The sequence below is a fragment of the Gopherus flavomarginatus genome, chromosome 21 (genome assembly GCF_025201925.1).
Source record: "Gopherus flavomarginatus isolate rGopFla2 chromosome 21, rGopFla2.mat.asm, whole genome shotgun sequence".
NCBI lineage: Eukaryota > Metazoa > Chordata > Testudines > Testudinidae > Gopherus > Gopherus flavomarginatus.
Window position 1 is genome coordinate 6,250,400 of NC_066637.1, and position 13,899 is coordinate 6,264,298.

The following is a 13,899-nucleotide window of genomic DNA, read 5'->3' on the forward strand; positions in this document are numbered from 1 at the left end:
GTAATTCCAGTTGTAGTGAAGATGTTGTGTGAGAAACATGACTTTGCCATAAGCCGGCTTCACTGAGTACTCAACTGACAGCATAATAAAGCAACATACTCATTTAACAGGAATCTTTAAGTGCTCAAATTAAACCAAATATACTATAATTATCATATGAATAACAGAGATTATGTGGAAAAAGTAAGAGCACAGGAGTACCAAAATACTCAAAGGCCTTAGCTTATTGATGGCCTAGGCACCATCTATCTACCACTGCTAAGCACCATCTAGATGTTCTTGCTGGGTCAGGAAATTGGGACCTCTGGATTAACAACACAATGTGTTAACATGATTTTAAAGGTGTTAAACTATGTCTGTCCTAGGTGCTTCAAGTTATATTTGCTAACTCCAGTTACCTAATCCAATTTTTAAAAGATCTTTGTTTCCCAAAGCCAACCTGACCCTAGTAGTAACAACTCAGGCTAGAAAGTATCAAAATGCAAAAATTTTATAATAATTGAAAAAGCAGCCACTGATCTATTCATCCCTCACATAATGATACCATCAGGGGGCCAATTTTGCCTTCATCAATTTTTACTCTTTAGGGGGGAGAGGGGAAATCTATTCCCTACTGGTGAGATGACAAGCGTTAAACCTCACCTGCAGACATTGGTGACTTAATTCCAGGCCTCTCCCTCAAAGATCCAGATCCATCTGGATGTGAAAGAGAATGGAGTTTCTGAGTGGCTCAGTGTGAGATGGAAGAGGCAGGAAAAAGGATTAGGAGTCCCAAAAAGAGTAAAGGATGTGGAAAATTCCAAAGATCCTCTTCCCCTTAACTCTGCCCAGAGAGGTGGCAATAATAGGACAGTCATTTTGTGTCAAGGAAACAAAATAAGTGAGCATATGGTAAGGGCTCACTTGCTAAGCCTCATGGAAAGGAAGAGGTGGAGGAGTCCCAGAAAACTACAAAGTACTTCACCTAATGCATTCAGGAATTGCTTCATTTACCACTGAAACGAAGCTACCACAATAATGGAGCATAGCAACTAACAGCTCAAAGCAACACTACACAACAGTCAGGAGGTGAAGAACATACCCAGTTGTAACAGCAGGGGAGTTCAGGGAAGAAGAATGTAATTCAGCTGGAATAGAGCCAGGAGACTAGTTTTATCATCCCTGCTCTTGTGAAAAGCACAATAGGCCCATGCAAACACAAAAAGAAAAGCACATTTGAGGGGATGCAAACTTACATGGCCTGAAATGGCCATCTTTTGCAAAGCTCTGGTCAAAAGGGTGAACAAGTTGAGAAAAGCAGAGAGGCAGCAAAAAGCGAAGTCCTGAAAAGACTATTTTGAAAACACTCTTTGAATGGAAGTTTCAGATTTCTCCAGATAAACAGAATCAGCATTTGATCTCTAGAACTCCATTTTCAGTGCCAGTCGCTAGGAGTTCCCAGGTCAGCTTAAAGTTAATAGGAGTTGCCTGTAAAACTACACATGCACTCAGCTGACAGCATAATCTCTTGAGCTTCTCCTGCTGCTATCAGAAAATTAGTATCAAAACCTGCTTGCTGAAATGGGAAGTATTTGTTAGACTATAAATTAGCAAAGAGATCCTATCTACCAGGGTGTGTGAATAACTCTCAAGTCTCTTAGGGCTGGTCTACACTAGGGGAGAGGATCGATTTAAGATATGCAACTTCAGCTACGTGAATAACGTAGCTGAAGTCGAAGTATCTTAGATCGATTTCCCTACCATCCTCATGGCGCGGGATCGACGTCCGCGGCTCCCCCTGTCGACTCCGCTATTGCCGTTCGAGTTGGTGGAGCTCTGGAGTCGACAGGAGCACGTTCAGGAATCTAGATGAGACACAATATATCGATCCCTGAGAAATCGACTGCTACCCACCGATACGGCGGGTAGTGAAGACGTAGCCTTAGAGACACATGTAACTGGATGCAAGCACCACATCAGAGCTGCTGAAGCATTGGTGCAGCTGCTTCCACTCAGCTCTGCAATAAGCATGGAGCTTAAAAAAATATTGCTGATAGCAGAAGAGAAACCTTTTAAAATATCGATGAAAGGCTGCAGATTAATATACCATAAACAGCTCTTGTCTTGGGACTTATATAACTTTCTTGGAACGTCTAGGTGACATTGACCCACATAGGCACAAGGGTCTTTTCTCCAAACTGTGTCACTTAATGGTGTATTCAGCTCAGTATTTACACTTACTGCAAGAATTAGCCACCAGAACAGTTTCCTCTCACCATGGGCTGAACAGGGAATATTTGATTATCCCAGAGTTGATGTTCTTGCCACATGTGAATGGAGTTAATAATGTAAGGAAGCTTTGGGATAACAGCATGTGAATGTAAGCTCTGAGTAACAGAGACATTGCCATCCTGAGTTAATATAGCTGTCAAGGCGTAAAGTGACCTTGAAGATGTATGGGGACAGTTATTGCCCAACAATGAAATTTCATTAGCACATAATTTCATTACCTCATAAGGTTAGGGATGCTTGTTTAAATGCATTTATAATATTCTCTTGACACACAGACTCACCTAGCTAGCTAGCTACAGCATCTATCTAAGTATCTCACAGGACTCGCTGGCCCAGATCCTCAGCTGGGGTAAATTGGCATAGCCTGACTTCAATGGAGGCTATGATGATTTATTCCAACTATATTTTTTTCTATTTGCTGGGTCTTGTCACCTGTGCAGCCAGCTCATTTATCTCTATCTATTATCTTTGATATTTCTTAGGTACCTATTGCCTTGGTATTGAAATGCCAATATTTACTTAAGTGAAGTTACCCTTTCACTCACTTACCTGCCAAGACCCAAAGTCAAGGTTCTGCATTTCTCCTGCTGCAGCTGAGGCTGGATATTGCAGCTCAGTGATATTTTCATTTATTTTCTTTTGCATTCCCCGACTTGTTTTGAGTATCACTGATGCTACCAGTTAGTACAGGGGACATATGACATCCAGAAGTATTGTCTTGGCAGATTAGCGAAGAAGAGAAGTTTTCAAATATGTTGTTTCTAAATGTTTCACTTTTTTTTTCTTTCCTCTTTTTGGTAATTTGTAAGTCTTGGCCTGAGACACAGACATGGAATCCAGGTCATTGAAGATCCCATGCACCTTTTTAGGGATAGATTTGTCATCCTGTTTTGTGTTTTTAAACAAATGACAGGGTTAGCTTTAGAAGTGGCTGCACTCTGGTGGAGGGTGAAGAGATTCCTGCATGCATCTCTTGCTTATCTCATGTGCTTGTCTTTGGGGCCTGATCCATAAGGAAGACAGAATCTGCCCTTCAGGTTTTTGGGTGTACAACACTTTGCGATTGTTAGCTGCAAGATGTTATAAAAATCCAAAGTCCTATATCTACTATTGCGTAATGAATCTGAAACATTTAAGAAAACAAATTTTGCAACTCCATTTTCACACTAAAATGTGTTACGTGGCTGCCTGGAGAACTTAGCCCCAGATGACTGACTCATCATCAGTCATTTGCTATAACAGAAATAAAGTCATTGTAAAAGAACTGTCAGGAGCATCATCTCTTTTGACAAATAAAATCACCTCATTTTCCCCTGACATTTATTTTCCATAAAATCTTCAGCATTTACAGCATGCTACAGAGTGGGAGGGTATTATCCTGTGTCAATGTTCTATGGTAGTGGCATTAACAAGAACTAAGACAGCTAAAAGGACAATCTCAGGTTAAAAATGATGGGCCACATATGCCATGCATTTTAAGCAGATTGCAATACATGGAGAATTTTACTTAAAAATCCACAGCACAATATACCACAAAATTAAAAAGGAATCTTAGTCCTATTATTAATAAAGCCTGAGGGTCAGATCCTCACGTGGTATAGGTTAATGTAACTAATGGGTGTAGCACTGAAGCCAATGGAGCTATGTCCACTTATACCAGATCAGATATCAAAGTATTACAACTGAGAGAACTGTTAAGAGCCAATTTGCTTTTACACAACTTGTTTCCTCTTTGAATTTCATTTGACTGGGCAAGGAAAATGAGACTCGTCAATTTCACTTATTTTCTAGTCACTTTCTATTTCTCAGGCTCTAGCACAGTGTTGGCTGCTTGGATTACCAACACTGGCAGAGAATATATAAACCCAAACAAACAAAAACTGATTTAATTTTAAAACATTAACAATTAGGTTATTGAAACTGTCTATTCATATTAGATTTTTCTATGAAAAACCTTTATTTTGGTCCTAATCTACATGGTGGTAACCTCTATAACTAATCATACTGTCCAAACAACACTAGATTTTTCATTCGGATGGTGTGGAAGATAAAGGATCAAGGAAAAGAATATAGGAGTTAGGAATAATGCAGCAGAGTCTTTATGCCGGAGTGAACAGGGCTGTAAGCCATGAACTAAATTCAGCCATAGCGTAAATAGGCACAATTTCCACTCCTGTCAACAGGAATTATACTCGTTCACTCTAGAGCTAAATTTGGCCCTAAATCTTCTAGTCCTCAGAAGTCTTCATAATAGCCATTCCCCACCAACATCCAAGTAGGGTATTGTACATAGAATCATAGAAATGTAGGATTGGGAGGATAAGTCATCCAGTCCAAACCGCTATACTGGACATAACTATTTTAACCTAATCTAATGAAAAATACTAAGGACTCTTTACTATTTGACTGGATGGAAAACATGGTGAAATTCACATCTGGAGTGACATTCATGCAAGTTCAGAGAACCCACATAAACCCTCCGCACCACACTACAGCCTGCCATGAGAGTAGGGAGGGAGGGGGTGATAGAAATGACCTGCCAGCAGTGTGATGTGCGGGATACCTCCATAGTCCCACTCCTGTGGCCTTCCCTACACCAGGCCCAGTTTCCTAAGGCTGTGTGCAAGAGCAGGGAAGTCCATTCACCCATGATGAGCCATGGGGATTATCTGAGGCCTGAGATGTTATTCATGAATTTCACCTGGAAACATGAGGACTGGCATGGAAATGCAAGCTGGAGAGGATTTGCATTTTATAATCCAAGTAATAAAGATGGGAATAAATGAAACCACCTTCAGCTGATTCAGCAACTTCATTTCTTGACCTAAGCAACTTCATTTCTTGACCTAAGCTTTTGTACAGTGTGCTTTGGGATGAAAGGCACCATATAAAAGTAAGCTATTAATTCCTAAAATTCCAGGAGCTTACACCAGCACGCAATAAAAAAAAAATAGCTTATCTTTACCCTGCGCCAAGTCAGAGTCGTGCCATGCTGACAGGATGGCAACATGCTCCTGGATAATTTCGCTGGAAAGTTTTCTGCAAGCTGCAGTTCAGGAGAGGGGTTTTTAACCCTCGTTGGCACTCTCTCTTTCAGGGCAGCGACTTGCATCAGCACAAATGTGGCGTTTTGCCCTTGCTTGAATACCAAGCAAAGGAAATGTGATCTAAATGAAATGTGTGCACGACTGGTTGGAAACAATGTTCTCATAATATTATCTGTCAAAACAGGAAAAGGTCTCTGGGGGGGTTTGTGGGGGCCAGTCCTGGGTCCAGTACTATTAAACACTTTCATTAATGACTTGGACAATAATGTGGAGACAGCATGCTTATAACATTTGTGGATGACGCCAAAGTGGAAAGTGTTGCTAGCACTTTGCGGGACAGGATTAGAATTCAACATGATTTTCACAAATTGAGAACTGGTCTGAAATCAATACGATGAAATATAACAAAAATAAGTGTGAAGTATTATGCTTAGGAAGAAAAAAATTAAATGTTATAGTGGATCACAAATTGAATACGCACCAACAACGTGAAGAAGTTGAAAAAAAGGCTAATATAATTCTAGGGTGTATTAACAACAGTGTCCTATGTAAGCATGGGAGATAATTGTTCCACTCTACTCAGCAAGGATGAGGCCTCAGCTGGAGTACTGTTTCCAGTTTTGGGTGACACACTTTAAGATGTGTGGGCAGTCCTGGGGCCGGTTTTGTTCAACATCATCATTAATGATCTGGATGATGGGATGGATTGCATCCTCAGCAAATTCGCAGATTACACTAAATTGCAGGGAGGTAGACACACTGGAGGGTAGGGATAGAGTCCAGGGTGGCCTAGACAAATTGGAGGATTGGGCCAAAAGAAATCTGATGAGGTTCAACAAGGACAAGTGCAGAGTCCTGCACTTAGGATGGAAGAATCCCAGGCACTGCTACAGGCTGGGGACTGACTGGTTAAGTGGAAGTTCTGCAGAAAAGGACCTGGGGATTACAGTGGACGAGAAGCTGGATATGAGTCAACAGTGTGCCCTTGTTGCCAAGAAGGCTAATGGCATATTTGGATGCATTACTAGGAGTACTGCCAGCAGATTGAGGAAAATGATTATTCCCCTCTATTCAGCACTAGTAAGGCCACACCTGGAGTATTGCGTCCAGTTTTGGGCCCCCCACTACAGAAGGGATATGGACAAATTGATGAGAGTCCATCAGAGGGCAACAAAAATGAGTAGGGGGCTGGAGCACATGACTTATGAGGAGAGGCTGAGGAACTGGGCTTATTTAGTCTGCAGAAGAGAAGAGTGAGGGGGAATTTGATATCAGCCTTCAACTATCTGAAGGGGGGTTCCAAAGAGGATGGCGCTCGGCTGTTCTCAGTGGTGGCAGATAACAGAACAAGGAGTAATGGAGTCAAGGTGCAGTGCGGGAGGTCTAGGTTGGATATTAGAAAAACTATTCCACTCGGAGGGTGGTGAAGCACTGGAATGGGTTACCTAGGGAGGGGGCAGACTCTCCATCCTTAGAGGGTTTTAAGGCCCAGCTTGACAAGGCCCTGGCTGGGATGATTTAGTTGGGGTTGGTCCTGCTTTGAGCAGGGGGTTGGACTAGATGACCTTTTGAGGTCTCTTCCAACCCTAATCTTCCAACCCTAATCTTCTATTCTAAGAAAGTTGAGGACAAACTTGAATTGAGAAAGTCCAGAGGAGAGCAACAAAAATGATAAAAGGTTTAGAAAACCTGACCTACGAGGAAGAGTTTAAAAAAAAAAACTGGGCATGTTTTAATTTTGAGAAAAGAAGAAGGAGGGGGAACCTGATAACAGTTTTCAAATATATTAATGGCTGTTATAAAGAGGATGGTGATCAATTGTTCTCTGTGTCCACTGAAGGTAGGACTAGAAATAATAGTCTTAATGTGCAGCAAAGGAGATTTAAGTTAGACCTTAGGAAAAATTTTCTAACTGTAAGGGCAGTTAAATGCTGGAAAAGGTTTCCAAAGGAAGTTGTGGAATCCCCATCATTGGAGAGTTTTAAGAACAGGTCAGTTAAACACTTGTCAGGGAGTCTAGGTTTACTTGCTCCTGCATTAGTGCAGTGGGCTGGACTATATGACCTCTTGTGGTCCCTTCTAGACCTACATTTCTATGATACTTTGACGGATGCAATTAGTGGTTCACCATGGAAAAGAGCCTCATTTTTCTTTCTAGAAAAAAAAAAAAGTCTAGTTTTCCTCTCTGGTAGGGAAAGACAATTTAGCCCTGTTGAAGCAGAGAGAAAGCTGATGTTTATGGTTATTATACAAACTTGGGAAAACTACAAAGCCCTTCAAATAAATATTCCCAAGAAATGCAGCTCTCCTGGGGGTATAAATACAGCCAACAGTGGGGATGTGGGTAACGTATACATCTAATTCAGATGATGTGTCTCTCCAATCAGCTGCAGAATAAATGCATTTATACTAATGCAGCATGGTTTATCAACTGCAATATTGCCTGCTTCTTACTATCTCCTGGGACACTCCTTGAACATATTGAGTCAAAATTCCCTGATATCAGTGAGCAAAAGACTTGGTAAATATTTCAGTTAAGCCATGTGGGATTGAATGCACTGTTCAGTGGCTGCTGAACAAGAGAGAGAGATAGGAATCTCAGGCCACGTCCAGACTAGGAATTAAAATCGATTTTAGATACGCAACTTCAGCTACGGGAATAACGTAGCTGAAGTCGAATTTCTAAAATCGAGATACTCACCAGTCTGGACGGGGCGCCATCGATGTCCGCGGCTCTCCGCGTCGATTCCGGAACTCCGTTCGGATTGATGGAGTTCCGGAATCGATGTAAGCGCGCTCGGGGATCGATACACCGCGTCCAGACTAGACGCGATATATCGATCCCCGAGCAATCGATTTTAACCCGCCGATGCCGCGGGTTAGTCTGGACGAGGGCTCAGTTACTCTCTCCAACACAAAAAGCCCAAGCACCTTCTGCAAGTCAATGGCCATCAGCAGTGCTGACTTTAGATCAAACTTGTAGATAGGTCACGGTAACCCGCACTAGTGGCCGTGTATGCTCATTAAAAAAGTGGTGGGGAAAATTTCTCGCTCCCTGTATCTCTCCTATTTCTCTTTTAAGTCACCAACCAGCCTACGTTCTACACTGTCTGTGAGGAACTGAGCACCTGAAATGGATATTTTCACCTGAAAGAATCAGTCTATTAAATAGCTGACTGTGTGTGGTCCAGAGAACTGGTATGGAGGTAAATTTGTTTCATTTCAATATAATTTTATCTGCCATTTTTTTCCTGGAAAAAGGCCTTTAAATATCAGGCAAGATCAGTGAATGATCTAGTCTGTATCAGTCTAGAGTAATATGTGTATCCTTTCCATTTGCCATCCTTGACTCTAAGTGAAGCTAACTGTAAATATGTTCCGTATTTTGAAATGTAATTGAAAAAGCATTAAGATTAATTCATGGCAACCTTATGAACATCAAAGTCTTTATTTCCATTTCTCCATGAGTTTTAAGCTGCATGAAGTAGTCTACTCTTTGAATATATTTCACATGTGCAAGCCTCTCTTCTCATCACTGGGAGTAAAAGGTTGAGAGATGTACTATTCAATAGGATAGTTAATTACATACAAATAGAATTATTTTTTAAACAAGTAAAAAAGATTGTGTGTCTATTTTTAATTAGAGAATTAAAAACTATTTCACTGGAGAGTTGTAGAGTCAGGGGCCTTTTAAACCTTAGAGCATGACATCTGCATGACTCCTATTAATAGTAATTGGAGTAAGTACTGCACATGAATCTCTCCCACTGCAAGAGAAGACATCTCACTATATTTTCTTTTAATGCACCTCACTTATTATTTATTTGTATTAAGAGAGCATCTACAATGCGCCAAGCTCTGTCCAAGCACATAGGAAGCTGCAAACGAATACCAATATTACTAATAAACACAGTGGGATAGGATAACCTCAGCCCTGGTATAAGTTGATGCAACTTCACTGACTCCAAGGCTGAATTTGGCTCATTGATTTCTGTCAAACAGCACAAGTAATGGAGACCTCAAATTATACCTGTTTTGAGCATCTTATTTAAGATAGGTAATGTTCAGAAAGTGCCAAGCATGAGCAGGCTATGGGTGCTCCCTTAAAAAACAAAAAATTGATGATAGTTCTGGTATTTAACTTTAAAGCTGGTCCTTAGGAAGCCTTAACTAATATTGTGGTGTTTAGGATCTTCCAAACACCACTTTCTTTTTAATAACCTCTTGCTCTACAATCCATGGAATCTGTGGCCAGAGAGATGTATTCTTTGGCATCCCTGCAGTCATTATGATCAAGGCATCACATTTAAAAATCAAAATTAGATCAATAAAGAGGAAATGTAGCCACCGATAAAATTTTACATTTTAATCTCAGTGTATGAAACTACTAGTAAAATATATCCTAGCTAAAGCACCTTCTACCATACAAACCTGTGCATCTCTGGCACAGAGGGTAGAAGGAGAAAAGTATACTCTTCTTGAGGCCCTTACAAGATGAGTTATTGCACGTGGCCAAGGGATATGCATCAGTCCAAGGGATTAGAACAGGACCCTGAGGTGACAATTCACCAACACTGGTTAGCGCACACAGAATTTACGCGCATTTGCACAGGACTTCAGCCTGAGGATTGTGCAGCCTTAGTCACACATTTCTCCATGAAGCTCAGCTGGATAATGGGATTTGGACAAGAATAATGCTAAATGTGCATTTTAAAAAATGCTTTAATTGATTTTTAAACCAGAAAATAAGTTAGCATGTCATTGCGTTTTTAAAATAAGGAAAAGGAATCACATCACCTGTAAAGAATCTGGTATGTGTAAGTTTGCTGCTTACAGATGCTATAGCACGAAGAATTGTCTTCAGAACTTAGAGCCTGACCCAAAGCCCCTTGAAGTTTATGGAAACCTATCCACTGATTTTAGTGGACTTTGGGTCAGGTCCTATGTGAACTCAATGGAAAACAGTTTCTGCTCGGTTGTATGATTCAATAACCCAAGGGCAACTTTAGACTACATACATTAAACTTTATTTTGGTTAACATTCAGCAGTGAAATTCTTCTCCTTGTCCAGCCTTAAAAAACAAGTGGAAACTGGTTTGCAATATCTGATGCTCGGCTCTAAAGGTTCACCAGCCATGTTAACTTTCATTGGTTTCATGGTTCCCACCCAAAAACTCAGGAATGCAGATTTCCATTACAAAAACTTTGGGCCCAAACCTGTCAACATTTACATATCACTAATTTTACTCATTTGTGTAGTTCCATTTAATTTAATATGAGTAAAATTATTTGCAGGCTGGTTTCCAGGATTATTATTATCTGTATTATTGTCTGGCTAGGGTGCGATACACCAGGTGTCCATGAAGCCTTTTTTCTTTTCAAATACAGCTCATCACTTCATCTGCAATGAGAACCCTGTTCTAAGTGATCTTTCAGAAGATTACACTGTACTAAACAAAGTAGCGTCCTTTGAACTCAGAGTCTTTTGCTATTAGCAATTTTGGATAAGATAAACCGCTAACATCTTTTGAACACAGAATATTAAATCTCAAAAGCTAGCAATTGTATTTTTCTAGCTGTTCCCTTCCTCTGTTACAAAGTATATGTATTTCTAACAAACAATTCATCACTATTGTGTCATTGTAGGAAGAAAGCCAAGTAACTAGGCAATTAAACCAGTAATAAAATAATTTATGTAACAAATTATACATTGTACACATCCAGGCTCTTGCTATGCCTTGAAACAGATCCTGAAGTCACAGGCTAGAGAAGAGTAATTGCTTATTTATAATAATAATACTTTGCACTTGTACAGCACCTTTCAGCCAAAAATCTCAATGTTATCCTAACTGTACAGGTGGGGAAACTGTGGTATTGTAATTATGGGCAGATGCTGACACCCTTATACACCTAGTGAGTAGCATCTTACTCTTTGCATGACCCTCTTAAGACACAGGAATGCCTGAGAAGTAAGATATTTGTGTAAATGTATCAGTATTTGGCCTTTGGTACCTTGCTCAAGGTCATGCAGTTAATCAGATGCAGGACTTTGCCTAAGACTCAGTTGCCTGACTCCTGTTCTAACCACTGGATCGTCCTACTTCTCAATAAAATAATAAAACCTCAGCAAATAATCCCAAACCCCACAGTAACCATGTTCCTCTGTGCACAATCACCACTTGGCCTTTATTCCCCCCATCTTGAAGCCCCTCAAATACAAATAGGCATATCCACTGTTTTTGAGGAGCAGGGGAATCCCCTCCCAAGGCTCCCTCCCTGGAAAAGCTTGGGCATTGCTTTTAGATGTCCTGAACTAATCTCTCTCTCTTTTAAAGATTTCCTCCCCCTTCTGCGTTCTTTGAATAACCATGGCAAGCTTTCTCCACTTTCAGCCTCCAGATCCGTGGAGAGTATATAAAGAACATCGCAAATTGGATCCGAGCTGGTTGCCTAGCTAACACCGTCGGAGTGAACGTAACTAACAATTGCACAGATTTAGCCCTACACTTCTTTTTTTAAATGGGTTTGCTTTGTTTTTCAAAATTCTCTCTGAGCACTTTCCCAGCCCTCTGCTGCTCTAGCAGGGCCACATGCTGGCTGGAGCCCCAGGCCTGGAGTGAAGCCCTTTAGCTAAAGCTTTGGGCAGAACTACAGTGCATGCCTCTCTGCAGTCTGTTTTTTGTTATGTCTGGGGAGGCTAGTCACCAGCCAGCGATCTCCAGTGAGCAGCCGAGTTTTATGGCCAAACTGCAGGGGTTGCTGCTTTTTAAACAGGGACGGAACTATCCCGGGCCTGTGAAATGCCATTAACTTTAGAGATTGCCTCCAATTTAGACCAAGTGCCCTAGAGATAAGATTTCCCCAGATATCCTGTTAACGGGATTCCCACTTGATTAATCCGGGACGCTGCTGCTCAGCTGGTGGAATAGTGATAAAAGTAGGGCACCTTGTGACAAATTCTCCAATCGAGACCCACTTTCCCTGCCAGACAGAGATCCGCAGCCCACGAACTCAGGGCGTCCTTGGCAAAGGGGGATAATGACACATAAGTAAAGACCCTGGACCCCCCACCCCCGGTCCTTACCTGATACACCTGTGCTGCTGGGTGCACAGCAGAACCAAGGACGGTAAAATCCAGGTGAGAAATTCCATTTTAGTCCCAGGCATTAGACAGTGGCAAGCAAAACCCTGGTTCTCCTGCTGTCCTGGAAGCGCCGAGGAGGCTGCTGTAGCGTTACCATCCCTGCTGTGTTAAGTTGAGGCTCAGTTTGAAGCAGCGTTGTTGCTCAGCAGCAGCCCCCACAATCTTTACAGCCGCCGAGAGACATGCAGGCAGGGCGAGATGGGGAGTAGGGTCAGCCCTCCCGGTCTCCTCGGCTGCGCCCCGTTCCCTGCCTCATACCAAGGACAGGAAAAGTGGCATCCCGGCTTGACAGCTGCCCCTCTGTGCCATCCTCACTCGCGGCTGCTTTTCAGAGGCTCCTTCCCAGCAGATCTTCCACCGTGCAAAGCTGGTTGCCGAAAATAACCTCTGAAATTACAGATTTGATCATAGCACGCGCAGGAGGAAGCGAACTACAAATGCTCATCAGCTCCTAGAAGTGCCCCTGTGCAAAAACCAAAACTAAACACAACGATCGAGTCCAATCTCAGGACATAGTGGGACACGTCCCTGGAGCAGCAACCAGTCCAGGAGCTGCTCGGAGTGAGATTAATGCACGTTTTAGCCGGAAAAAGCGTGGGTAAACTGCAGGAGTTTGTGTGTGTGTGTGCGCGCAGCACGGTTCCCTCCCCCCTATTTCCTCCGCACCGCTCCCTGCACAACTCCACGGGCAACAGCAGCAAGCGCCTGCCCTCTGCAGCACGGAGACTGGAGGAGGGAAATGAGCAGGGGGATTTAGCCCCGGGAAAAAGGGGATTTTGCAGTTGCAGGGACTTTAAACAAGTCACACACAGAAAGCACTAGCAAGAGCATGGGCTGCAGAGCCAGCGTTAGACAAACTTCTTCCTCATCCCTGGCAGGGCTAGGGGGCTGCTTCCCTGAGATGAAACATGTTGGGTTGCTACATTCATAGGCATGACGCGGCGCTTAGAAGACTCCGGACCGTGATTGCCCCAGGGCTGAGTTCTCAGATGACAAGAGCTCTCTAGGGTCACTGAAAGCCACAGTTCAAACCTGCTCCTGCAAACTCTCGGGGGCCCCTCTTTGCTGTTAAAGGGGGTTGATCCAGTAGAGCGGTCTGCTGGGGGGACATTGTCCAAATGCAGTTGGGAAGTTTGGTCCTCACTGGCTCTCTTCGCAGGGCAAACTCGGATGTCAGGTATGAAAGTCCGCGTTTTCTCCGCCGCACCTCTTCTCCGCTGGACTGTTTGGCTGTCGGAAGAAGGGGAGAAGCAGCACTATGGAGGGAACGTTTTAAAGAACATGTATCATCAGTAAGCACTAGAAGGCAGGAAGGAACAGAATATCCAGATACTTTATTCCGATATTTTTCCAAAGGACGAAGGATGTACTAGGGAGAAGGTTTTTCTGTATTCTTGCTCGTACCATTCAATACTAATATTTTATATAGAAAGCAAG

General features: G+C 42.4%; 1 protein-coding gene across 1 annotated transcript in view; it reads right to left on the reverse strand.

The window, feature by feature from the left end:
• Positions 1–13,696, reverse strand: part of GABRD (gamma-aminobutyric acid type A receptor subunit delta) — a 27,220-nt gene extending 13,524 nt beyond the window's left edge. Inside the window, exon 1 of the mRNA XM_050931643.1 lies at positions 12,403–13,696. Within this exon, the coding sequence (XP_050787600.1) occupies positions 12,403–12,485 (83 nt within the window). The 5' untranslated portion in view covers positions 12,486–13,696. The remainder of the gene's footprint in view (positions 1–12,402) is intronic.
• Positions 13,697–13,899: the final 203 nt, after the last annotated feature.